The 25,707-nt window shown below is 43.1% G+C and overlaps 1 protein-coding gene across 6 annotated transcripts; it reads right to left on the reverse strand.

The window, feature by feature from the left end:
- Positions 1 to 1,850: 1,850 nt before the first annotated feature.
- On the reverse strand, positions 1,851 to 25,496 carry MORF4L1 (mortality factor 4 like 1). Of its 6 annotated transcripts, none has more exons than XM_080551608.1 (14): positions 25,340 to 25,492; positions 21,287 to 21,333; positions 18,416 to 18,483; positions 16,587 to 16,613; positions 16,085 to 16,171; positions 15,174 to 15,254; positions 12,527 to 12,589; positions 8,007 to 8,032; positions 7,327 to 7,415; positions 6,930 to 7,031; positions 5,266 to 5,354; positions 3,846 to 4,018; positions 3,458 to 3,542; positions 1,851 to 2,551 (listed from the first exon to the last, which is right to left on the reverse strand). In XM_080551608.1, the coding sequence occupies exons 1-14, from the start codon at positions 25,377 to 25,379 to the stop codon at positions 2,467 to 2,469; spliced, it is 1,062 nt and encodes a 353-aa protein (XP_080407734.1). In that variant the 5' UTR covers positions 25,380 to 25,492; the 3' UTR covers positions 1,851 to 2,466. The 6 variants fall into 6 exon arrangements, with proteins under 6 accessions (XP_080407734.1, XP_080407732.1, XP_080407736.1 ...); XM_080551606.1 differs by having other exon boundaries at positions 16,587 to 16,652; XM_080551610.1 differs by lacking the exon at positions 16,587 to 16,613.
- Positions 25,497 to 25,707: the final 211 nt, after the last annotated feature.

Below are 25,707 nucleotides of genomic sequence, written 5' to 3' on the forward strand. Positions count from 1 at the left end.
TTGCTCGGTCCTGTACTCACCCCAAGCAGCACTGCTCTCCTGCCGAAAGGGGGGCAGAACACACACCAAGTGAAATGCAATGCTCGGCTATCCCCATGGGATGAAGCTGTTCATAGGGGAGTTCCAGATCCTGTCCCACAGGTACAGAATCAAGGTAAGAAAGCCTTTGCCACACAGAATCAAGGTAAGAAAGCCTTTGCCACACAAAGCAAAGCTGACGTACCAAGCGGTCGAGGGGCTTCTTTTCTTACTGGTTAGGGAATTAGCTTCTGCCATGAAATAACGCTGTGTGCTGCACATGATTTACAAACAGCAGTGAGCTACCAGAAAGTTGACCTAGATGAGCCCTTACAGAAGGCTTTCTTAATCGGCCTAAGGGTAGAAGGAGATGGAGACAAAACATCCAAGAGAAGATGGCTCGGAGTTTAGCTGAGAAGGCTGGAATGCACGTTCATCACCACGCCCGAGCACATACGAGCTGCCTTGGGAAATGCACAGGAAAGCAAGGAAAAGAAACATCCACGCAGGGCACGGTCTTAAACAACACAATCATGCAGCTTGGAGTTAATTCTGTTAGTGACCAAAAAAGTAAGTCAACTTGCAGGGAACTTGCAATGTCAAGACAGCAGATAAACTTCACATGCCTGATACTGAGAGATCAAGGCCAAGTACAAGAGAAATCTGCTCATGAAGATAATATACGCAAGGCACCTTGCAGTATAAGACCCTCTTTCTTGCCAGCATTAGCTAACATTTCACATTTCTCTTACAACCATTTCTTTACCTCTTGCCACAGCTCTATCTGCAATGGGATTGAGACAAGAGTCAGGACCCATGAGGAAGTTCAACAGCTTCCAGAAAGACATTACAAACAGCAAGTTGACTCAGCTGTGCAATTCACAGTATAACTCCCTTGCGTTCCACTTTACCCCTTAAGATACTACTATGCATGTAAAATTGAACTAGAGTACAAAAATGACAGAAGCCCGGCGGAGTGCATGCGCAGGGTCCAGGCTTTACGCTCCCACATCTGTTCTGCCCTTGACCAGCCTTACACAGGAGAAAGCGTTTGAACCTTGGAGGTGAGGACAGGTGATGCAACATGCTTTTACTAAAATGTTCATCTTAAGACACAGCTACAGAACAGATCAGTGAAGTCACAATAAAACATCCGTATTCAGGAAAAGACTTGTAAAAAAAATGTAGCTAGCTCAGAAATAGGACAAGGCCACTACATAAGCCTTTTTTCACTGAAGAAGCACCATGTGTTCTGCGTCTGTAACAGGCTACATGGAGTGATGAACTCGATACTTGGTGGTACGCAAAATGGCAAGTATAATAAGGTCATTTAAAATAATTATTTCTGTATTGATTTCTGGCTTTTCCAGTGTCATAAAAAGTTAAGAACTCCTACAAAACCAGTTTTATGAAGATAGTATTTCAGAAATACTAGCTGAAAATTATTGGCCTCATTTACAAAGAAGCAAAAGGAAAAGAATAGAAAAGGCATAGTTAGATAAGCTCAATACTGACTTTATATTTTCCATGAAAAGCATACACTGAGCATACACAATCAGTTACAGATAACTACGCTTCTTGCTAAGAACTTTGTGACAGAAGTAGTAAAACTGCATTATCAGTACTTACAAACTCCAAAATGACCCCAGAGAAAAAGAATCCACCTCACTGAAATTGGATGCATTAGCTTTAACTAATAATCCCTAGAGTTAAAAAGAAACAAAACATCTCCAAGTCAGTACTGCAGATCTTTATATTCAGAGCAATGCACTTTGATTATACGTGACATTATCATAAGTGACCAGTCCAAAGAGAAATACCAGAAACAATACTTGAAATTAAAAAAGTTTATTTGAAGATTTGTAAAACAGCTCTGTAAGAGACCAACATTTCCAAGACACTACTATATAATGCATTTTCCTACTGTTAGAATATAAAAAGTCACAGTCCTTCAACTACCTAAACAAAAACATACATTTATGGACCAAACATTTTACTTCCAACACCAAGAAAGAAAATGGGTTTGAGAGTCAGACTAATAGCACCACAACTAGGTGATCACAACCCTCATGGGTCTGAGAGTCTGGATTTGTCATTGCTATGCCGTAAAGCAGATTCGTTAGGCACATCTTAACGTCAACAGACCCATGAGCACAGAAGAGTTCATACAATGAAATATAACTGCATTCTTTTTACATTCCACTGATGCAAACAGTAGCAAGCCAGAAACACCAAAGTTTCCACTAAACTCCAAGCATCCATTTTAGTACAAGAAAGTTTTCAGAACTTAAAAATGCCAGTTCCATATTAAACACACAACTTTATTCACTTTATGTTTACATAGTCTGTGCAATAGAGACATGTGCAATAGAAGGGTGAAGAACAAGACGTAGAAGTGGACAGTATTACAAGGATCCAACGATCACTTTGTTGCAGAGCAGCACGCCATTATACTGCTTTCCGATGATATTCGGGAGGGGCTACTTCATAGTCACTGGCACTAAACAACGCAGAGGAGTTCTTTGCTAAGTACCTATGAAAGATATTAAGAAGATTAAATGATTTTTTCCTAAAATCTGTTTAGCATCACAAGTGAATCAAAAGGCGCTTAACTGAGATCATAATGAATGATTTCAAGAGTATAAATCTAACATTCATCTACTAGAAAGCCAGCTGTCCAAAGCAATTAAGGATCTGACACCTCATGCCAAAAATCAAATCCAAACAAGCTGGTGTCAAGCAGCTCTGGCTCCAAGTGAGCACAGGGAGGTTAAGATTAACAGGATGAAACGGTTTACATTTGAGGTTCAGTCAGCTGCTGCACCAGAAGTCAAGCTACTGGGGCCAGTACTCAGAGGGGCAGGGACAAGAGAGAACCGTGCGGTGTCCTATTTGCACAAATACAGAACCTACCTGGGTAAATGAATGATGGCTAGAGCAAAAGGAGCCATGGCCATCTGGATGTGTTAACAAAATACGCATTGTATGCCATTAATTCTCATTTTACAGATTCAAGTATTTCTGGTCAATGCACTGGCTTCATGTTTTTTAACTTATCTGAAATCAAATGTCTACTTATTGTTGATAAATTTACATAATTTAATAGTTCACTATAATTGTAGTGGCTATAAAAAAGCAGATGACAAATGCTTCAACATTTATTTTGAAAAAAGTAGCAAACTTGGACAGTTTAAAATTGCAGACTAACAGATACATAAACATGTTTAACCAGCAATAACCTCAGTACAACTGGAGAGAAGTTAAACTTACTCATGTTACCGTACAGCAGCTTGAGAAACTTCACGGCAATGTTTGAAGATACCGTACACAGGCCTAACGCATACATATACACACACACACCCCTATTCACTGAAAATAAGCAGACTTTTGTAACACGACCCAAGTTTTTTCTTGCTAAAAGGCTTTAAAAAGTACTTACTTTAAGAAGTCATGCAAATAGTTTAACAGCAAAGCCAGACTCTTCTCATCAAGAGGTGTGTAAGCAAGCATAGCTCCGATTCGTACTGTTTCAAAACAAGTAGCACTTCTTGTTAGAGATGTTTAAGTATTTCAATAAGACTAAACCTATACTACCATATATATAAAGCCCAGGAATCTGTTTTTATATAGAACCTAACCTAAAACAATTATTTTCCATTCTAAGTCCTTGAATAACTGACCATTAGCCATATGGAGTAAAAAGAAAGAATGAAGCCACAGGTTTCAAAGTTGCCTGTCAAATTTCTGCAATTCACCCCCATTGATACTCAAGACGGAATTATAAGCATTTAATTCTTCTAACCTCTCTTCAGAGACAAGATACTTACCAAATAGCCTCAGTAGATGTGGGGCACCATAGACTTGAGACATAGGAGCATCTGGGTGATCTGCTAAAATTTCAGCATATTGGGGCCTCTCAAACTTGTACAGTAGTTGTGTTCCCAGCATGACATTGAAGTATTCTTTAATTCCAGCCACAACTTCATTGACTGCATATTCCCTGGTAAACAGAGAAAACATTGCAGATCTTGTTCTAATGCCTGGCTGAACACAAGACTGGAGTTGGCTTGGTGAGTCTGTCAAAGTTCTGGAAGTCTTTTACAAGCCTTCAGATTTTTTCAGGAAATTTGTCTGGAGACCTAAAAATGTACAGCTGCGAGGAATGGTGCATTTCAAGACCTCCTTTAAAAACTGACTGTTTTGAAGAAAACTTGGTTTTAGTCATCTACTCAAATTAGCTTGCACAGTCCGTTCAAAGCAGCGAACTTCTAAGGACACTTACCAGCTCTTCATTTTCAACTGAAGTTAATCCTAACTCACAACAGTTTAAAACTGTCTGATTAAAGTAATCAGACTGAACTACTGCTTCATGGAAGGGGACAGCCATCCAATATTTCAGGCAATTGGCTCTTTGTAACTCTCAGTGCCGTACTCCTGCAGGCCTTCAACTTCACAACTAGTTGAAGAATAACTGTATAGGAATTTATTTTCTGTATAAGCAATCATGCTACACATCTTGAATAGTACAACTGTCACTCCACCCAGCAAAAATTTAAAGTGGCCATTACAACTAGATAAATATATTAAAGCACCCTGACAAGCTAATAATATACTTCCTCTTGAATGGAAGAATAGTTTCACATTTCAGGCTTTTGTCTGCGAAAAGAAAAAGCTTCATTTAAGAATAAACACACCCTGTTTGTTGTCACAGCTGGACTGCTGATGCAACTACAAGCAAGAATCTTCAAAGTACCACCTCAGGAGGATTAGCTTTGCCCATCCGATTCTTTTAAAAGAAGTCATCATCTACCTGCCTGTCCTCCACCCCTTACCTCAGTGAGAAAGCCTGCCAATACACTAACACTTTTTGCTCATCTGCTGTGTGGCCTTTTTGATAGTTTGTTCAGCTTACACACAGCAAGCAACACCTAATTTCTTCACCCAGTGTGGGAAGACTGAGCTAGAACGAAGGGGATGGAGAATGGTTGACTTGGCTTCTGTCAGCTTCCTTCAGGAAAAAAGCCTGGGGAAGGGCAGGGCATGAAGGAGAAAAAACATCCAGAAAGCAGAACCACGGCTTTGAATTACCTTCTCAGATTTCTTAACTCCTCGATCACCTTGGTCTCAAACATTAACCTGGGCATAGGGCTGGGATACGTTAAACAGCTTTACTAATTTTTCCATGAACTTCAAGTGCAGCAACAACAGCAAAAGATGTAGTTAAGGTTTGAAATGACTGCTACTTACTTGTTATCAGTATTTCCTCGTGATTTCTTGTAGTTTGCATAATCCTCTAAAATAGAGTCAACATTCTTCTTGGCAGGAAGATAGAAGAGCTGGGAAAGAAACAAAATTGAATAAATACAAGTTGTCTAAATTGCACAGACACTTCTATCTACATGCTAGCCTTAAACAGACAGAGATAAGGATATTTCTAGAATTAACAGGTTAAGGTGTTAATTCTTACCGAAGGAACATCAACTGTTTTAGTTGTGCATACTGAAATACTCCACAGCAACTGCATTCGTGTTCCCATTTAACATTTCTGCTGCTCAAAAGCAACCTGAACTGCCAAAGTCAACCCAAGAGCCAAAGGTATGCAGCAAAGCACACAAATGCCAGTGCAGACCTGCCTAGCACAGGTCACACGGCTGTTGCAAAAGCAACGGTGACAGCTTTGATTATTCTTCGTCTGCTTTGCTTCTTGCTTCTACAGTTCAGCAACGGGTACTACTGTGCGAAGCAAACAATGCCACTAGGCACATGCTGGGAAGTTTCACTGCCTGCACCATCTAACGACTATCACAGCTACATCACAGCTTACGGGACTGAAGACAAATATTTGTAGCTGTGATTGACTTTTCTGACAAAGACCAACCTTAAGATGGATTATCTTCCATCTTAAACACCATACACAGATCACCTGTACTCAGATACTAGTTCAGTCATACACTGCAAGGCTAAGCGTACAGTAAATTCACGGATTTGCTTTGTTTTTTTGAGGCACGGGCCCCAGTTCACTTACCATTTTCTTTTCACTATAGTCTGAAGATATTCAGGTAAAAAAAAATCCAGTCTGCAGAACTGGAGTCAGCGTAACGCATACTAGTACTTAAGCACCTTTCCTGCTGGTGCAAGCATAACATTTCTATTCACCACAAGTCAGCCTTATCTATGTAGGACAAGATTTTTGCTCATTGGGAAAACAGTACCTCAGAGCAGCAGTAAAAGTCAAAGCCTGCAATTGCAGCCTGTCAAATCAAAAACATACAATTTTCAATGCTATTTTCTATGCTTCTTGCCAATTTAAGTAAGCAGCTCCACATTAGAGTCGTGACTTACTAACAAGTTTATGGAAGTATATTATACTTTTTAAAATGGAAGACTGTCTTGCCTAGATAAAATTCCTGCATCAAGAAGCTTTGTATAGATTCTACCTGGCAGAAAAGTTGAGAATCACTGCTCTAAGAGACTGTTTTCTGTCAGAGCTTTAGAACTTGAGATACTTTAAGAACTTGGCAATGAGTGACATGTAAACAAGACAGGAAGGAACTGAGATGGAACATCTACCACGTGCAGTGTTCCTACAGACTAATTCTCTACCAGCTAAGCAAACTGTTCTAAGCATGTTTGACCTGTTGGCATGCTTTGAGGAACACCACACTTTGTTTAAAATTACTCGTCTTTCAAGCTTATGCCCAGTTAAACTGAATCTATTCTACAAATTTACATTCAGCTCTGTTGCATGGTCATAACTCACAGGTGACCTTTGTTTACACCAGCAGGCTTCTGTCAAACTCTACAGGAGATTTAGCTACCCTGCACTTGAAGAGGATATAAAATTCCAGTTTATTGTCCTTGCCTATACACAGATTTTTAAAATGTATTTTTTATTTATTTTTAGAAATTACCTGCTTTTGCCTGGTGATCAAGTCCCAGTCATCTACCAGCCACGGTTTCAGCTCTTCTGGGATTTTCACCTTTACTTCAACTCTGTTCATAAATGTTTCTTCCTGGAAAAAAAAAAAAATGAAGCGACACTAATTACTTTCAGATAACTGTCCAAGATAAGAGTCAGCATATCGCTTGTTTCCACAATTCAAATACATCACTGGACTAAGGAATTGCCAAAGTAGACTCCAGAGGGAACAGGGAAATAACTCAGATTTTGCAAGGCCACTTGGCAACCCTAGGGTTTTGCAAAATCATAGCATTTCACGCTGCCGTACCACAGAACAAACATTGCTGTCTGAGCAAAGCAACTCTATTTTCTGTCAAAAACCCTGTAAGAGAATCACAAACACATACACTTTCCACTGTTGGATCTACTCGAGCCCTCTTCTTCCTAGGAGGCTGAGGAGTCTCACTGGTACTGCTCCCCTCTCCAATTCCAGGAGCTGTACAGAAAAGAGAAATTATGCTGCTTAAGGAGTCTGGTAAGTCAGTAAGAAATGCCATTATAAAGAAAAAAAAATAAAGGATTTAAAAGTAAGATTCCGACTTCAAGTCATCTTTTACGTGCTTTTTGTTTTAATATTACTTGTATTCTGAACATCACACACTTGTGACTCTAAACTGCTATATTCATGCCTATCTGAAGATGGAGATTTCTGCATTAAGAACAAACCAGCGCATCGGTATCTGTAAGATTCTTTGGAAGAACGTTTTTGGAGCCAGTAACTCAGCTTTGTGAATTGGGCCCCATGTTAATAAAAAAACAAATCTAACTTACCAAATTATTTCAGATTCATGTGGATACCACTTTGCTTTTAATTTGCAGGAACTCAAAATCTTGACAAATAGTTTATGTGCAAATCAGCAAGTTATACATTCCTCCTGCTGCGGGGGAATGGACATTAAGATCCAGGAGGAACACCACAAGGTGATAGTGTAACCAAACTTGGTGGGGGCCGATTTAAGATCTTACTCCAGCTAAGAATCCTTCACTAAGGACATCCACTTCCATAAAAAAATAAAGATATACTTACTTTTCTGTTTGTTCTTTTTTGTTTTCCTGCAAGAAGAACACAAATTATTGCAAATATAAAGACAAGTATTTAAAGAATTGAAAGCCAGAAAAATTGTCCATTAAGCTCAGAACCATGATCAAATACTTAGCCTATGGAGTATTTCGGTAACAGCAAAAGAAAGGAGAAGTGTCAGGTATGATTTATCACTACAGTTATGATGCTTTAAGATTTTTCCAGTACAAGTGGTACTATTCACATTTGGGGGATTCATTAAACGTAAACCTACAGAAGTCCCGAAGACAGGCCAAGAACAAGTATTTTAGAACAGACCTGACCAACATTTATCAAGTAGCATCTACAGATATTTCATATTTTCCAAATGCTTATAGATGTTCTACTTCAGCGTTTCAGGCATCACTTAAAGACAAAATACAGGACAAGGAAACAGAGGTGATGGAAACTATCAGATAAGTCTCAACTAGCTGACTTTCCAGAAAAGTATTGAAAAAACAAACAATTTTACCACTACAGCAGCGTAAGAAAGTTTGAATATCACCATCAGAATTAATTATATGCATGAAGTTGCATGATGATGCAATCATAGGCAGTCCAAAGTTTAAGGGAGATCGTGATTATACTTACTGGAAACATTTGGAACAATATTGAAGAGTGTTGTTCCTAACTTTTATCATCTTCCAGATGCTGCTCTCTTAACACTTAAACACTTCAGACTTGTCTAAATTCTCTCTCCTTAGCCCTTATTTTTATTCCAACAGTTATGCTGAGAAGCTAACTCCCAAGAATTTTAAAAACACTATATGCAAATATTCAGATATGTCAAGACGTGTTAATGACAAAAATTAAGCTACTAAATTATTAAAACTAACTAAAATTAAACTTAAACTTTGTACATTTACTAACCTTTTCTAGAACATTTGAATTAAGAGTCTATTAGCCACGTTTCCATTTGCTCACTGTTGATAGGAATCCAGTTAAACCTCTCTCAAAAAAACAGAAATCAGTGGCCTGGATTCCAGATAGTGAGGATAAAACTCTTTACCAGTACAAGATTATTTCTTTGTTAATTCATCACAACGTCAAAAGACATTTGTATTCAGTCTTTGAACTGGGATTATGTCAGTCAGGAAGTAGTCAGTCTCAGAAAGGTCTGAAGACTGGAAAAGCAACACTTTTTTCAAGCTTCAAGTCACAAGCAATCATTAGGCTTAAAAAGAACTGTGGGCAGAATAAAAATCCCCTCTCCAGGAAGAGGTAACGATTGCCAAGTGAAGTCACTGATAATGGACTTGTGTATTGAAGAGAATGCCTTTTCTTCCAAACCTAGAGTAAACAAGTAGAAACAGGGAGTTCTTTTGAGAATTAATGTCACAAGATAAAAATAAAATCAGAACAGTCTAGAAGCAGAGTCTTCGAAAACTGGAGCAGACAGAATCTAAAGTACTTTAAGAACCACTGCAATTAGGACAGAAAACCACACCTATGTTACTGATGCACAAAGCCTAGCACAAACCCATTCAGGGCAGTTGCTTGTGCACTCCAGCCTCATTCCTTATTTCTTGATTCCTTACATTTCAAGTTACTACATTCGTGCTTCAAGTCAAAGCAGCCGTCTGTTCACAAAGTCTAAGATGAATCTGATTTAGGGAACAAAGATCTCAGGGTAGAGACAAAGCATTGCCACTCGGCAGATTTTCGATGCCTGTACAGCAGAGTGGCTGGAATAATACTCTTCACTAGGTTAAGACAGCTGTGCAGGATGAAATGCTTCTGTTGTGCAGAGTACCGTAAGCATGCAGTGCACTCAATATCCAGGAGAGAGATGCGGCATTTGCATCAGAGGTTGTAGACAGCCTTATCGAGAGAAGCTGGAGCCCACGATAAGCAGCACATCTTAGCTAACCAGAGCACTTTACGCAGACCCAGCAGGCTTATTCGAGACATACAGCTGAAGAACATCATGCATGTTCCTCACGGTGGCAGGTAACTTACTGCAAAGGAATTCAAGTCCCGAAGTGACACAAAAAGATGAAACATCTAGGAACGGTTGAAACACATCCTTCCGTGCCATTTTACACCTACGTTACGAACAGCAAGCCTCGGAACACAGAGCAGCATTAAGTGTCTTTCAGGGTCATGTCTAGAGAATTGTCAGGAGAAAACAAGAGTAGCTTAGTGAAGAATTCAACACATAAATAACATCAGGAGAAAAAGCAAGACATGGGAAAGTTTGCTTACTCTACAACTGTTAGGAGTCCGTGACCATCTAGATCAAATACCTGCTATTATCCACAGAATTCTTCCTTTCTCTAAATTCTTGAGCCTTTTAACAAGACTTAGAAATCTTTCAGAACCTCCCTACAACAGCTGGTTAGGATGCAAGCAGCAGAACGAAGGTGGGCTACCACTTGGGGCTCTGGGATTTGAGGTTAAGACTCTTGTAAATGCCAAAGAGGGAGATCAGCAAGGTGCCAGTTTACTGACAATACAACAGCACAGATGCAAGTAAGCTGTCCAACATCTTGAAGTCTCTCCTAACACAAGGTAACACAAGTTACTGGACGTAACAAAAGCTTACATGAAAATATTGAAGTGTGAAAAGCAAGTACGTTGAATGGTCGTTGCCAGCCCTCTACTGCTCTAGCAGCTTGGTTACTAAATCAGCTGCAGGGAGCAGCATTCCTGTCAAAATTCAGTTACAGCATCCAACGCTATTAGCAAAGGATAAATACCAAAGTCAGAACTATACACATCTCCTGCACGGTCAGGCAACCTGACCTCACATGGCACACCGAAGTAGAAGAGGTAACGAGAGCAGGAACAGTCAGTAGTGCAGAGCAGCTCAATACCAGGAGTAAACAGTGGGTGGGAAGAGGGGAAATTGTAGAGATATCATTAGAGATAAAGGGTGAAGATGGACCAATTAATCCTTCCTCAAGACGGAAGAAAAAGACCAAAAACCCAAGCAGAAAGCATTAAAAAAGACAGGAGTCATCATCCTCCTCCCCCTTCTCAGCACAGTAACGAATTAAAATGAGGAACACGCTGCCACAGGATGCCGTGGAGGCCAGAGGCCCAAATGGTTCAGAATTTATTGGGTAAGTGTAAAACAGTCCTACAAAGGACTATTAAACCCATCACATGGATATAGCCTCCAACTCAGAAGTCCCTTGCTGACAGGCTGCTAGGAGCAGAGGATATTTTCGGTAGAAAAGCATCGCAGACTTGACTCACTTGAGGACGGTCCCCAGGTACGTGTTACAGGTGACCACCAGACAGCACAGCGGGTTAGGGAAGTCTCCAGCTGGAGCCAGAATAGCGCTTCCAGTGCTGTTACAGCCCCAGGCACCTGGCATGCAGGCAGTGCTCGTATGCTGCCTGACATTTGGAGGACGAAGCAGCTCGCATGAGAGCTACTAGCTACGCCAAAGGTAGTAGGGGATGCCCCGGAGGACACGCAGCAGGAGCGCATGCTTTTGAGTAACGTGTTCAGATTAAGAACAGGACTTCTGTTAGAAAAAGTAACAATAACTCATGTTTAAGCTGAGATACTGCTTTGAGAGCATCTCTGGTGACACTGCTTGCAAATACATCAAAAAAACACATCTTCTCAAACCTGTTACTCAGTGCCGTACCTTCACTCTAGTACTCTAGGTTGCCCTTCTTCCTTTCCAAGCACAGGCTGACTCAGGTCACTGATTTTAACACGATAATCACATTAGGCCCATCAAAGGTAGCATCAATTCTTAGAAACTGGAATTCAGCAGCACCATATATAAGACAGTCTGGAAAAGCCAGAATCTGTAGGGTTGTATTTTACTTTTGGTAACCCACAGAAGACACTTGTATGTTTACAATCGGAATTTTTCTAGTTACCATATGATGATTAATTTCAAAAGAACTGTGTACAATTTGCATTTCATGCATATTTCTATTTGATAAAATAACGCTTATAAATAGCTTTAAAAAACCTTTTGTACTAGTTGCTGCAATTTACAGAACAGTTACTCTGAGCAGACTCACGCCATGACAAAAATACAGTAGATTACAGAGCAAGATCAATCCTCACATTTGTACCACCACCTACCGCAGCAGCCGAGCTCTCAGACTTACAGAGCACAGTGCCGTTTATTACTGATTTCCATGGAAAGAGAACTCCAGGCTACAGTAAACATGCAGAACAACTGTAATCTTCTAGAACAATCCAGTTTCAAAACCCTGAAGTCAGTTGTCTTCCACTTTTTAAACAGCGGGCACCGAATGCATTTAGCTGCTCAGAACATAACCCTTCTCCCAACTGAGAACGTATGCATTCCAGAGAAACTAAGTACTGTTAGTCCACGCCAGCTTTAAAAAAAAACACAATATTCTGCAGCACTTTGAATTGTTAACTGAATTGCTACCAGAGCTTACATCATTACAGCTGACGACTTTAAGAGTCGCTAAAGGAAATCTATGAAAGCAAGGAGATTTGGATTTCAGGATGAAAATCCTGGTTTGACAATCCATCCTTAACTCACCGCGTCGATATTGTAGGGGTCTCCAAACAGCAAACAGTATGCGCTCCATCTCGTCTGAAAAATCTAGGCACAATGGGGGTTGAGTTAAGGAAAGAATGTCAGACCTAGTGCTCAGCCTTTAAGAGAATCTATTTAAGATTCAGAAATTTACCTTTTTAGCGGTGTTTTACAATCTTATTGAACATTCCTGGAGGATATATGTTTCTTAGACTTATTTCCTTTGCATTCTTGTTTCGCTATCCGAGGATTAAGTTTCTAAAGATAAGTTTGAACAGTTCCCTCTGTTCAATCCTCCAAGAATGCTACAAAAGGTAAATTTAGAGGCCTAAATAGGTTGACAGCGTTCCCCTTTTAGAATAGTTGATCCGTTTCTCCCCCTCCCCACCAACGGTACGTTGTGTACCTGCAGCGACCTTAGATTTATAACAACAGAACAATCCCGAAGCGTGAGCTGTATCCCCAGATTTGTCAGAAGCCACCTTGACTTCAGGTGTAAGCAGGATGTGAGCAGCAGCAGTTGAGTCAATAATGTACAGTATCGCAACCCTACATCACTGCTAAGTTCAGTCAAAGCATTTCCTCCCCTCAGCCTCCAGGTAGGGAAGAAGACAGGGAGACTTTGTTGGAAGAACCAGAGGTCTAATTTAGAAGGATGCTGGTAATGGCTAGAGACTAGGAGCAAGATCAGTGCAACAAGCATATGGGACCCTGTGATAGATACCTTTCACATCGCAAGACTGCTGTTTTAATGACAGGTTTTCCTCCTTCCCCTTTACTACTCTCATCTTCCACCTTCAAGAAATTAAATTTTCATGGTGGTTGGAATGCTTTCAGAGAATTAGTTTCCTGTACGTTCTGCTACACCAGAAATGATCGCTAATGCTTAGTATTGTGATGACAGCAAAAAGCAAAACCACTCCCTCTGCCCAACTGGTTTTAACTGAGAGTGAAGACAGACCCGGTAACATGCTTTTGAGCTTTGAATTGAAACAGAAGCTTAAGATGAAGTCCTTTTTGCTGCGTCAGTCTACGTTGGATGCAACGTTATTACATGTGGTGGAGAGGATTAAGCCAACTGAGTTCTACTGCTTATCAAGTGGAGGTTAACATTTAGCATTTTCTCAGCCCCAGAGAGCAAGTCACCACCCCACTGCAGTCAGCCTGAGCTCCCAAGATGCCCGAAGCTGACAGTACGGGGATCCTGCTCCTGAAGTTACTATTAGGATGTTCTCTGTAATGCAATTTGTAGTCATCAACACATTTACAATTGAGTCATCACCACCTATGTCAAAATTATACATTAAATTAGTTCTACTCCTACTGAATAAAACACAAGCAGACTCAAGTGCAACAACCCCTCGAGCAGTCCCATTAGTAATTACCACAATTTAGATATTTTAATTAGTTTTTAATGACTTTCGTTAGGAACTGTCTGAGCAGGCTTTTTTCCCCACCCCCTCCAAATGAAGACAGACTGACTACGTCCCTGTCAGAAGCCCGTCCCAAGCTGACAAAGCACACGAAACCAGAGTGCTTAAGGCACCTCGGAATCTGTAGCAACAGACCAAAGGAATATGCACGTAGCATTATGACCAGATCCATCTGACTCCCCATTTCGGAGAGCAAAAGACAATTTATAGCCTTGGGTAGACTTTGGCCAGCTGCAAAGTGAAATCTGCATTCAGGATCTAGAGCAAAAAAGCCTTTATCCACCGCCACTGCACTTCTCAAGCCAACGATACTTATTTTGTAACGCAAAGTTACCCATAAGTGAGGCATGAAATGCGAGGCTGCTGCCAAATGCTCTTAGCTGCTGAAATGACATCCCTTCCTTCCTCATGAAGGCTAGAATCATAAAAGGAGTCAGCAGTTGAAAACATCTAAAACATCACATTAGAAATGAGTATATTCACGATTAAAAAACTGAAGTACTACCCCAAACAGAAGGGTTTCATGGCACATGAGCAAAGCAAAAGAGCTATGAGAATCTAAGCGTAAGGCCACACAAGCCTATTCTGAAAAACAAAAAAGATGGAATGGAAGAAGTCTGACAATTACATTCTGATTTTTTTTTTCTAATAAACATCTGAGCTTGCTTCTGGTCTCTTGAGATGCAAAACCATTTTAATAGCATGTGTTTAGATTTGGAAAAGACAGGAAAACACCAAAGGCTTCCTAAACACAGTTTTAACAACTGTACAGTAAGAAGGCAAGGTATTTTAAGGATTTTTTTTCCCCCCACATAAGTGCTTGTGCAGCCTGGAAGAGCTGCAAAGTTCTGCACAGAAACCAATTTCACTAAGATACACAAGTCTTATGTGGACATGTCATAACTGAGTGTCAGGCAACTAACTTGAGAGGAATAGTATGCAAAAGAACTATGAAGTGTTAATGTTTAACCTACTCAGTACCTTAATCCGAGATTAAACATCGTTCAATCTTGGAAGACAGTTTTAATAAAGTAATTCAACAAAAGCCTTTCAGATACCTCAAAAGTAAGTTGTCTGCATGGGTCGTGTCAGGAGTAAAAGAATGGTTCTTTAGGCTAAACTATAAGAAGAAAACTATTTAAAGATCAACAGTAGAACTTACAAGCAAAAGTTTGAGTTTTTTTGTTGTTTTTGTTTTTAAATAAAAAGCTTCTTACACTTCAACATTTTTCTGCTGCAGACCAGATGTCTTCTTGCCCGGAGCAGCACCTCTCATCTTCCCCTCTGCATATTGCTCCCTTTAAAAAGAATACATTTGGCAATAAGACTAACAGGAAAAGAACCTTGTTCTCCCCTCAAAAGAGAATAGGTTATAAAGAATATTCACAAAACTTCTAGTAAGTGATTTCAAGTCTTATTTGGGATAAGGAGGAACAAATTCAACTCAATAGCAAGAAGAGGACTCTAAGGGTTGAACTAGATGCAACTAGTTAGCAACACACTAACTGCTTCTGAAAAACAGGGCATTCTAGATAAAAGCACTTTTGTTACACAAAAAAAGAATTAAAAGACTAGCACTCATAAAAATCAAAGTATTTGTATGCATCTTGAAGCTGTCTGAGAAGATAACAGAATGGTTTAGGTTGGAAGGGACCTCTGGAGGTCATCTGGTCCAACCTCTCTGCTCAGTCAGGGCCACCTAGAAAAGGTTGCCTAGGAACATGTCCAGACAGCTTTTAAATATCCCCTAGGAGGGATATCCTTTGCAGTTAACAATGTATTTTAGGGATACTGCATGAGGATCATTTTTAGTCACCTAATTTCTGTGTTATAAAATGTACTTGCGGTTAGTCAGGTTGCCTCTCCATTTCATCAACCTACTCCTCATTGAAACCTGAAATAAGTTTTAAAACTAAGTAAAACTCTCAAATTTCTGGAGCACGGAGATCAGAATACTTCTATAGGCCAAAGCACCGCAAAGAACAGGGACATGCTTCTTGAAGGCGTGTGTTGTGGTTTTTCTTTTTTGTTTGTTTTGAACTTACTGCCCTCCTTTGATATATAGCTGTTGGATTGAAGCCCTATAGAGAAAAATATTCTGCTGACGAGGACTAACACAAATACTTACTGATTGGCCTTTTGAAGTTCTTTTTGTTTCTGCAAATTGGTATCCACGTATTTGAGCACTCTGCTTTCCGGAACCCATTCATCCCAGCTGGAAAAAAAAATAAAAATCAAACAATCGTTCAAAAACACCACAGAATTACATTCTACATAAAATAAGATCAATTAAAAGCTTTGCAGAATTTGAGACTGAACTTTGCTTTTGTGACAAGTCAGGGACTGGCACAACTGAGTGTAAGTTACTAAACGCATTCCCCACTGTCTGAAGCTGTAACAGCTTCTCTAGGGAACTGTAACCCTCAGTCATTTCTGAAAGTTTCCCAAACTTGAAGGATAAGCAATTCGGGAGGGACAGGACTGTCTTAATACAGAAGAATCTCAGGAAAAATAAAAATCTACACTTATTAAATTGTGGGGCATCTGTAGCCATAACTATATTATGAAGCGAGTTTCCTTTATCTATTCCAACATTTTATAGGTTAACAAATTCAGCAATAAGATCTTACTGTAAGAAGAAGAGCTCTGATTTCTGTCTGTGAAGGAAACCAAGATGGCATGAATATTTGAAGAATCTGAAGTGAACGATTTAAGAGAACAGGTGTTGGGGAAATTGCCATTATGAGCAAGAATTCCACTTTGACAAAGAGTGGATAATCCGAGCAATCTGACAAATTATTTCAAATAAAAGCACATTAAAAGTGGCCAAGCTACTCTGAAACATGCAAGTTAAAGCTCTTTATATGAGTCCTGTGTCATTTTCACTACATGGCAATAGCTGCCACCCTTGGAACACCAAAGTGACAAAAACCAATGCCACCGCAGGAATAAAGTTTCCAAGATCAAGACAAGCCAAGCTTTGCATCCAAATGTTAGAGAAACAGACACACAGCTGTACGTATTCTAAGGTTACATTTTTAGGATAGTGCTTTGGTCAGATAGGTAAGCTCCTTATCTTACTCCTGTCTGTACAGCTGTGAGACCTCCAAAGAAGTGTTATACGACTGCCGTACACGTTACGTTGTATGATGAAGAAACTTCATATCTTGTTGGTATTTGCAGAAAAAAAAATAAGCTGAGCAATTAACAAGTAACAAAGGACCGTAATTACAGAACCCAAAGTTAAAGAATCATATTGTCCCAGTTGTTAGATCTTGCAGCAAAGCCACTTTTAATGTAGCTAACTGGAAGCTTGGAGGCAAAAAACCCTCAAATAATGCAAGCATGAAAAGAAAAGCAGGAGTCACATCATTTACGGCACCTTTCAACACTGGAGATAAACTAGGAAATGAAGTATCATATTTATGCTGCCTCATTGATACAGAGCAGCCCGCTTAATAATCAGTTACACTCCCTGTAGCTGTCAGCATTTACAATAAAACATTTATCTGCCCATTGGCAGGAAGGGGCAGGGGGTGGGCAGGCAGATGCATTTAAAGAAAGCAGTAGGCATTAAAATATGACGTTCAGCTTTTATTCAAGTCAGCGAGATCAAGATATTAGCAACAGAATCTTCACTCAAGGGCCTGCAGCACTGAAATGAAACAAATCAGAAAGCCTTCTGGAGTCTGAACAGCTAAAGCTTCTATTCACTAAAACCCTCCTTTTCTTAAATTTGAAACTGAGTAACAGAACAGAACTCAAATTAAAGAAAAACTACACAAACGTAACAATCTCATGACAAAACTAATCTTTAGTGAGCTGAACATTTTATCATGAAGATATCTTTATTCTTTAGAAGTATCTTACCAAGAATTCTATTATGTTTGCAGAAGGGAAAAGTATCTCTAATGGCACCTTTGCGTGAAAGGCCAGAACCAAAACACAGGCTAAAACTGCTCCTGTGAAACACTGAAATAGGTAGCTCTTCCCATTCTGAAAGCAGCCTTCACAAAGGCATGTTTTCCCAAATCTTTGCTGCCAGAAGCGATTTAAGAGTGAAATACACTGTGAGTAGAGCACTTTGATCCACTGCACCAAGGATTACGTCTCATACCGGCACGCAACAGGAAAGTTTTTGCACTAAATATTTCTGCCAGGGAGGAATTACAATAACTGTTGTCAAACTTGAACAGAGTACTGCAAAGCCTCCCCATTCATTAGTCTGCTGACACCCTAAGCTAGGTTGTCTAGATAACCAAGGTCTGCAGGAAACAGCTAGTTAGGCAACGTTTTCTTTGTGTTACTATCAATCATTGACTCAGCTGTACAGAAATAGTCAGGTCAATTTTATAGAGCCTTCTGAAGACACAGAGGGCAGAGCTTGTCCATCAAGACAGTATTCAAACTGATGAAAAGAGACAATGAAGGTCTGCTTCCATTTTATGGAAATACTTACTTTTTATTCCAACCACTGTAATGGATAAAGTATTTCACTTGCTTGTCCTTTATGGCAACCTTTACACACTGGAACAGAGAAAAGCTTGGTCAGTACCAATGAGAACAAAAAGATCTCTGAATGAGTTTTGCTTTGCAAGCTTCCAGAGACTCTAAACATGCGGAGACTTCATGCAAGCAAATGAAATACCTGGCAGCAAATTCACAGCAGCAAGGAAGTTGTCTAACACAAGTCACTGCCTATTTGCAGATTTGGAAGGGCTAGGCAAACAAAGAACTCTGCTCAGCTATCCAAAGGGCCACCTTCATTGACAAGAAGGATCGGAACCCCCTGAGGATGACCAGAAGAGCAAACAAGCAGTCACTTAACTACCCCAAGGTTAGCCAAAAGCCATTCACTAAAGAGCTTGTTCACATGCAGGCCCCTACCTCACAGACAGGTAAGCTGGCTGAAGTAGAGGAGTCTTCAAAAGTAAAAAATAAATAATACGGATCTCTGCAGTCACAGAGAGCGCATTATATTCAGTAGAAAGGGTTGCAGTAAAGGCTTTTTCTAGATTAAGAATGTACAAATGATGTAAGTAAAAACAGTTATTTCTGTTAAAGACTGGCCTATGAAGACAACAACTTCCTTACTCACCAAGATTAAGGTGAGACCATTCAAAAAGGTGACAGTGAAGAAGGTTGCTCCAACTAGCCCACAACACCTCTCCGAAGCATCCCTCCCTGAAACTCTTCTGTCTGACAGTTCCGCAGGGCCCTGCTGGCAGCCTGCAGGACATCGCCTCAGCTCAGCCAGAGGAAGACAACGAGATGAGCCGGAACAAGCACGCACACGGCTCAGTAACTGAACTTCCTCCTGCACCCTGACAGGTAAGAGCTCAAGCTACCACATCTGTATAAAAGGAGAACACAGCCGGAGACATGCCTCTTCCTGCAAAAACACAACCCAGAAGACAGACTACGTAACCCTGCCTAGTCTTATCTTTGTGCCTGTCCATGTTCCTGAAGTCCTAGCTACGCCAAATTAAATCTGCCAGCTTCATCTTGGATAAGGCACTTCATCCAGAAAGGTAAAGTTTTGCTCTGGAGGTGCTGGGATACAGATGCCACTGTACCACTTCACAACATCCTCAAATTACTTCACCACTGAAACATGAAAGCACACCCTCTTTGGCTCTAACTTCTAATCCCTTTTCTCTTGCCACGCTGATCGAGTCACCTTTAAGTACTGCTGAGAATCCAGAGCATTCTGCCGCACAGCATTTTCTCAAGACCACAGTCATAACTCCTCCCCGTACCTTCTCCAATTTAAAAAAGCATTAATACTTAGGTGTCAACATAGAGCAGAACATTGTATTTTACTGCTGAACTCAACACCATCGTGCATGGAACAAACTCAATGTCACCCAGACTTGCAATGAGGAGGAAGGGTATCCTAACCCTGTCTGATACACTGCTGCGCTGGTTGCTCATTTTGACTTGCTAGCTCACTGCAGACCTGGACATAAAGCCAAAGACAGACTGTAGGCTAAAAAAGTCTCTTTGTTTTGAAGAATATAAGTGAGCACAAAGTAAAAAATTCAAATATATTCCTATACCAAAATATTTTCCCTCCTGGCTGCACCTATTTTAGGAAGCAGAGAATTAACGTGTGACCAGCACTTCCAGTCAGCTTAGAGCAGTTGAAAGGTAACAGCTTTCAGCTGGAAGGGTCTTAAGTAAACCCCATTTAATTTTGCATTGCACAAACAGATCCTACACGTTGATAGTCATAACTTTCGATACTATTCTAATGCAAACACAAGTGCTTCTCTGATCTTCTTGCTGTGGGAAGCTCAGGATGCGGTCACCACAAAACGAGTAACTTGCACATCGAGAATCACTGAGCAAGATTAGATCAAAGGAAGAGCAGAAAGCTAAGGCTGTTATCCATTACAAACCATTCAAGTATCCCTGTAAAAATCAAAACCCAGTTCCTCCTGCCACTTCAGGAGCCTGGAAGGATCCAGATCCTCGGTGTAAACAGCCAGCCGAAAGCTCTCCCTACCACCACGTCTCTTGTGATACCAGGTAACATTTACTGACGCCAAAACCCACTGGAAGCAAGTCTTAGCTTAAAGCATCCCACAAATTTCTGCAAGTCTTCTCATCCACACAGCTACAGAAGCCCCATCGGCAGTTTCAGAGGAAGCAGGGGTAGGCAGCCAAATCAGGAGCTACACCTCCGATAAAACGGGTGGCGTGGCAGTGGCATCTGCTTAAGGCCCGGAAGAAAACAGCCTAACTGGAAGCGCTGCACCACAGAGCTGCAGCTGAAGCAGTCAGGACACTTCTCCAAGCCACAAGTCTGTAACTCGCAGCTTCTGAGGTTAAAGGGACAGAACTGAGAATGCCAGCTCCTCCGTCCAGTTAACGCAGCAGCACTTTCCTCAGTGCTGTCCCACGTGAAGACCACAGAGTGTACTCAGCCACCCGCACCTCTGAGGGAGCTCAAACTGCTCTCTACCAGGTCATGCATTAGCTCCAGCACCAAGTTTTACAGATACAAATGCCTTCCAGTGTTTTTTGTTTTTTTTTTTCCTACGAACATGCGTATTATAGAAGTTGAACACAAGATCTAGCCTTTAGTAATTTACCAGCACAGCTGCATGGTACCATTGTGGTGCGTTTTTTTTTTTTAAATTAAGCTTTTCTATAATATAGAGCTACAGGGTTTAAAACTAATTAATTGCATACATTACCAGGTTTTCCTTCATTTTAGCTTCTGGCCTCAGGCCAACAACGTAAGGCATAGCAGGTAATGTACACAATTCTTTACTTTCCCGGGCAGCAGTCAGAACCGCCTGCAGCAGTAAGCAGCCACACGTACCTTTGCTTCATAAAGGAGAGGTCCATGAAAACAAAGCACTCGCTCACCTGAAAGAAAGTTGCAGATAAGCGTCTTAGAATAATCCTCATATATCATTTCTGCAAAATATACGTTATCAAGTGCAGCACAGAACGAATGCCAGGTCAACCAAGCAAGAAACTCGAAGGCAGAGTCTGATCTGAGAAGCAGGCTGGTGTCTGGAACGTCAGCTTACTCTCGTACAAGAGGATAACGGCCGATTATTGAAGCCACGAAGGAAAGACTCCCGAGGGCTTCCCCGAAGAGCACGCATGCCAGGACAGCTGCACACAAGCCACGTCCGAGCCTGCCAGAAGGGCTGGTTACTCCGGCAAACGACCGGCCCCAAGCCCTGTGCTCCTGCCCGCACTGCTGGCCGCTGCCAGCCAAAGCCACAGGCACCCCCCCGTCCTGTCGCCAGGCTGGCACGCAGAGCTCCTCCCAAAGCCTTGAGTTTCGGATGCAGAAATTAAAACACCGGTCTGCTACACGTGGACGACTCCAGCAGGTAAAGCCATTTTGCTGTGAGGGATTCCTCAGTCTTCACAACGTTGCAAGTTCACTCAGAGCGGGGAATTAGCTCTCCAGATGAGTTGTCACCCCTCTACCTTAAGCTGCAGGCACAAAGGAAAGCAACGTTACCTGTCCTACTCCTCTGGTAGGAGACAGAATACCCAGGATCTCCAGTACAAGGAAGTCAGGAAAAGAGAGACCCCCGCACTTTCTTCCCACCCCACTCGTGGGACAGAAGAGCGCCAGGTTCGTGCAGCAGCAAGAAAAGTGCTCGCTTTGTGCTTTGAAGTGGGAAGAAATTGTTCTTCAGGTCCGTCCATCCGCCCCTTCCCAAATGGGGAGAGCTCATTGTGCAGGGCCACTGCAGGAATTTGGGCGTGCTTAACGAAGGATATCTGGGGATAGATGTTTCCTTCCTGAGAGCCGCGGTACCTCACGTTTTCAGAGGGGCTGCGTAACGTGCTCCAGGGTGCGGCACACATCCAGCTCTTGCCACGACTTCCAGGCCGTGCAGGGCAGAAGTGCTGCAGCAGTCACAGCTCTAACAGCGCGGATCAGCGGACAGGGGGCTGGGAAAGCGGCCCCCAGGAGCAGGAGGCCCCATCAGGGACACATCTTGAGCTCCTTGCGAGCAGCTCAGCAGTGACTAAGGTGGGAACGACCAGAGCACAGGCTGCAGGTTTAGAGGTGCCCTCTATTGTAAATTTTACTCTGCTCTTCAAAACCCATCTCTGCGTACCGAAGGGATAAATTACAGCCAACGGCATGTGGAGCCATGAGCTCCTATCCCTCTTCCAACCTGTACTTTTCTGGCTCGATTTTGACCCCACAGACACGTAACTAACTCAACGTTAGCGTAGCTTTTAACCAGCTGGACTCCGGAAGGACGATCGGCGTACAAACCGCTGCAGGAATTGAACATCGCCGCATCCCAAGGCCTTGTGGTGAGGTGGCGGAGCAGCTCCTGCACGCATTCCCAAAGCCCACGTCTGGCAAGGTCAGCGAAGCTCTTCTGATGCTGCTTGACACAGGTGAGGGAAGATGCAGGCACCACTTCACCAGCAAGACTGGGAGACGAGCAGACACAGCAACGGCCTGTCCCGCCACAATAACTACACTCGGACGTCATCTCGCCCACCCAGACTTGGAAATACCCAGCTGTGAGCTTACCGCCGTGTTCCTACCTCGAGTAGGACGAACAGCGTACCTCGCCCATGGGGTCACACGCTCTCCACGGAACCGAAACCAGTACTCACTGTGAAGTCTACGAACACAAAACTGTGCCGTAAATGTATTTCAACCTGTAAAACGCTTTTGTATGTATAGAAAAGTATTTAGAGAGCTGTTAACGGAAGCGCCCATTTCGGTACATTCAGTACTTTGTCGTAAAGTCCGAACTTCTTTACAGTCACGGCTAACAACTGCGGACTGCAGCACCCTCATCCTTCACACAGCCCACGAGCACTGCTGGAAGCCACACCTCCCCTGCAGTCGTTACGCAAAGTCCTTCTAGGCAAGATGTCCACATCTACTATGAGCAAGGACACGAACCTCGGCGTCGCAGGAAGGTTACCACGAGCACAGAGGAACGCCAACAGGCTCTTCCTCCTCCTCGGCTTACCGCAGGCAGGCACAAGGCTTCTCCCCCGCACCTACAGACCGCTTCTCTCCTGCGCTGCAGAGACACCCACACCTAGTTATTATCCCAGAGACGGGGTTTGTAAGAGAACAGTTCTTCAGCTAAAATAGCTGGCAGAAGCTCGCTGAAGATGCTCTGTAACACTCGAGAACGCCACGCGACACAGAACATCCCTGCTGCGCCAACGGCTTGCACCCAGGCAGGAGCGGGCAGCTCTCCTGGCCCCGCTGTCGACACCTTCAGGTGAGAAGAGCTTGGGGAAGGCAGAGCTCAACTGCCCACTCCTTCAATTGTTCTACATGCAGAGCATTTATAGAAACAAGAAGTTCCACGTTCACATCGAAGGGAAGGTTTGTGTCACGGCCCTGACATACAATTCGGTAACCAGCATCTTGAGAACAGACAAAAAACAAATCGCATCAGCACCATCAGGAAGAAAAACCTGCTTTTAGCCTCTCAGAAGTTGAACTTGATGTCTGAGGAAGACTCCCAATACATTTTCCATTTGCTTTTAAAAAAAAGTCAGTGACAAGATTAACACCCGAGATACCAGCCGCCATTAACTCACACCGGACCAGACGCCGATCTCCTTTCTGACGCCAACATCGACGCACAGCCCTTCTGTTTCACAGGGTACTCACACTTCCCGTTTGACATTCAGATTTTCCTAGCTTTCATACATTTTCACGACAAATGCAGTCTCCTCCTCGGCCATTGCTTTGTGAAGAGTGCCAATACAGACAACTTCTAAGCGCACCTATCATTTCGCTTGAAAAATCTACAATTAAAATAATTTTACTCGTCATGTTGTGAATGCCCACAATAAAGCACTTAAGCCTTACGCCTGCAGGAAGCTTTATTCATGGGACATTTCTCCATTTCAATGCTAATGTTGAGATTACAAACATCTACATTTAGGGAAGAAAGTCCAAATCTGAACGTCTGTTATAAATTTACGCTGCATGTATTCCTACAGCTATGAACCGTTTGTCTGGAATTCTACTCGACCTTTAGCTTCTGCAGCTCATTCCATCTCGCATTAACTCGGTTATTACAACGTGAATCGCAGGCTAAACTCCTGTGTATTTCTGCAGGTTAACAACGCTGGTGTTGGCGCGTGGCATGGGGACGCCGACGCACAACCAAACACGTCCTGCCGCCAGCTGCCCCGATGCACACCCGAGCAGTGCGGTGAGGGACGCAGAACAGCCGGCTTCCAGTCCTTCTTCTGCGAGCTGCATTTTTAGAGACAGAGCCACGGTGAGGGACGGGGAAACGAGTTTTCACTTGCCTGTACCAGTACCAAGCACAGCCACTACCTAAAAATCGAGATGCGTGCAAAGGAAGCCCCGTAGAAGCGTAACCTCATCCGTTATTGTCCTAGAACGGCGGGCGCGTTGATGGAAGCGTGGATCCTGTGAGCCCACCCCAACTGCTGCGTGGCCCCAGCACGGCGCCCACCGGAGCTCCCCCTCAAGCAGGGCGAGTGACGAGCACACCTCAAGGCTGAGAGGACGAAAGTCCTGACGCAGCCAGGAGGTTCCAGCGGTTTTAATGCCCACGCTTGCAAGAAAATTGAGCGTAGTGTGAACGAGGGGAGAAGGGCGGTCTCGGGCCTTATGGGCAGGGAAGCCGAGAAGAGGACCGGAGGGACGCCAGCCCTTCCAGAACAGTCTCTCTGGCTGAGGTGCAGGGAACGGACGCTTCCCACAGACTCCCGGAGCGCTGGGGCTGAGAAGCGCAGGCTAAAACCCAGCGCACCCCCGGGGGAGAGGAGGCCGCAGGGGCCCAGCAGCGGGTGTCGAGCCCCCCCGCCCGCTCCCTTTGTCCCTTCCCGGCCCGGCCCGGCCCCGAGGCCCCCCCCCCGGCCGCCCCCCGCTCACCCTCCTGGAACTTGGGCTTGGGGTCCTGCTTGGGCGCCATTTAGGAGCGCCTCGCGCGCCGCCCGCCCCCTCCCCCGGCGGCCTCACCGCCGCCGCCGCCGCATCACGCGCCGGCCGGCCCCAGCCCCCGCCGCGCCGCGCATGCGCCGCGCCGCGAGGCACGCTGGGGGTTGTAGTTCGCCCCGTCAGGAGTGTGTGTGTCGTGTCCCCCCCCCCCTCCGCGCCCCGGGTCGTGGCGGCTGCGGGGGGCTGGGGAGCGGCGCCGCTGATGCGAGGCTGCACGAAAAACAAAAAAAAAAAGCGAAGAGGGACAAAAAAAAAATCACACGCCCAACGTGGGGCTCGAACCCACGACCCTGGGATTAAGA

The sequence above is a fragment of the Anser brachyrhynchus genome (assembly GCF_964034855.1).
Source record: "Anser brachyrhynchus genome assembly, chromosome: 11".
In the NCBI taxonomy this organism is placed as follows: Eukaryota; Metazoa; Chordata; class Aves; order Anseriformes; family Anatidae; genus Anser; species Anser brachyrhynchus.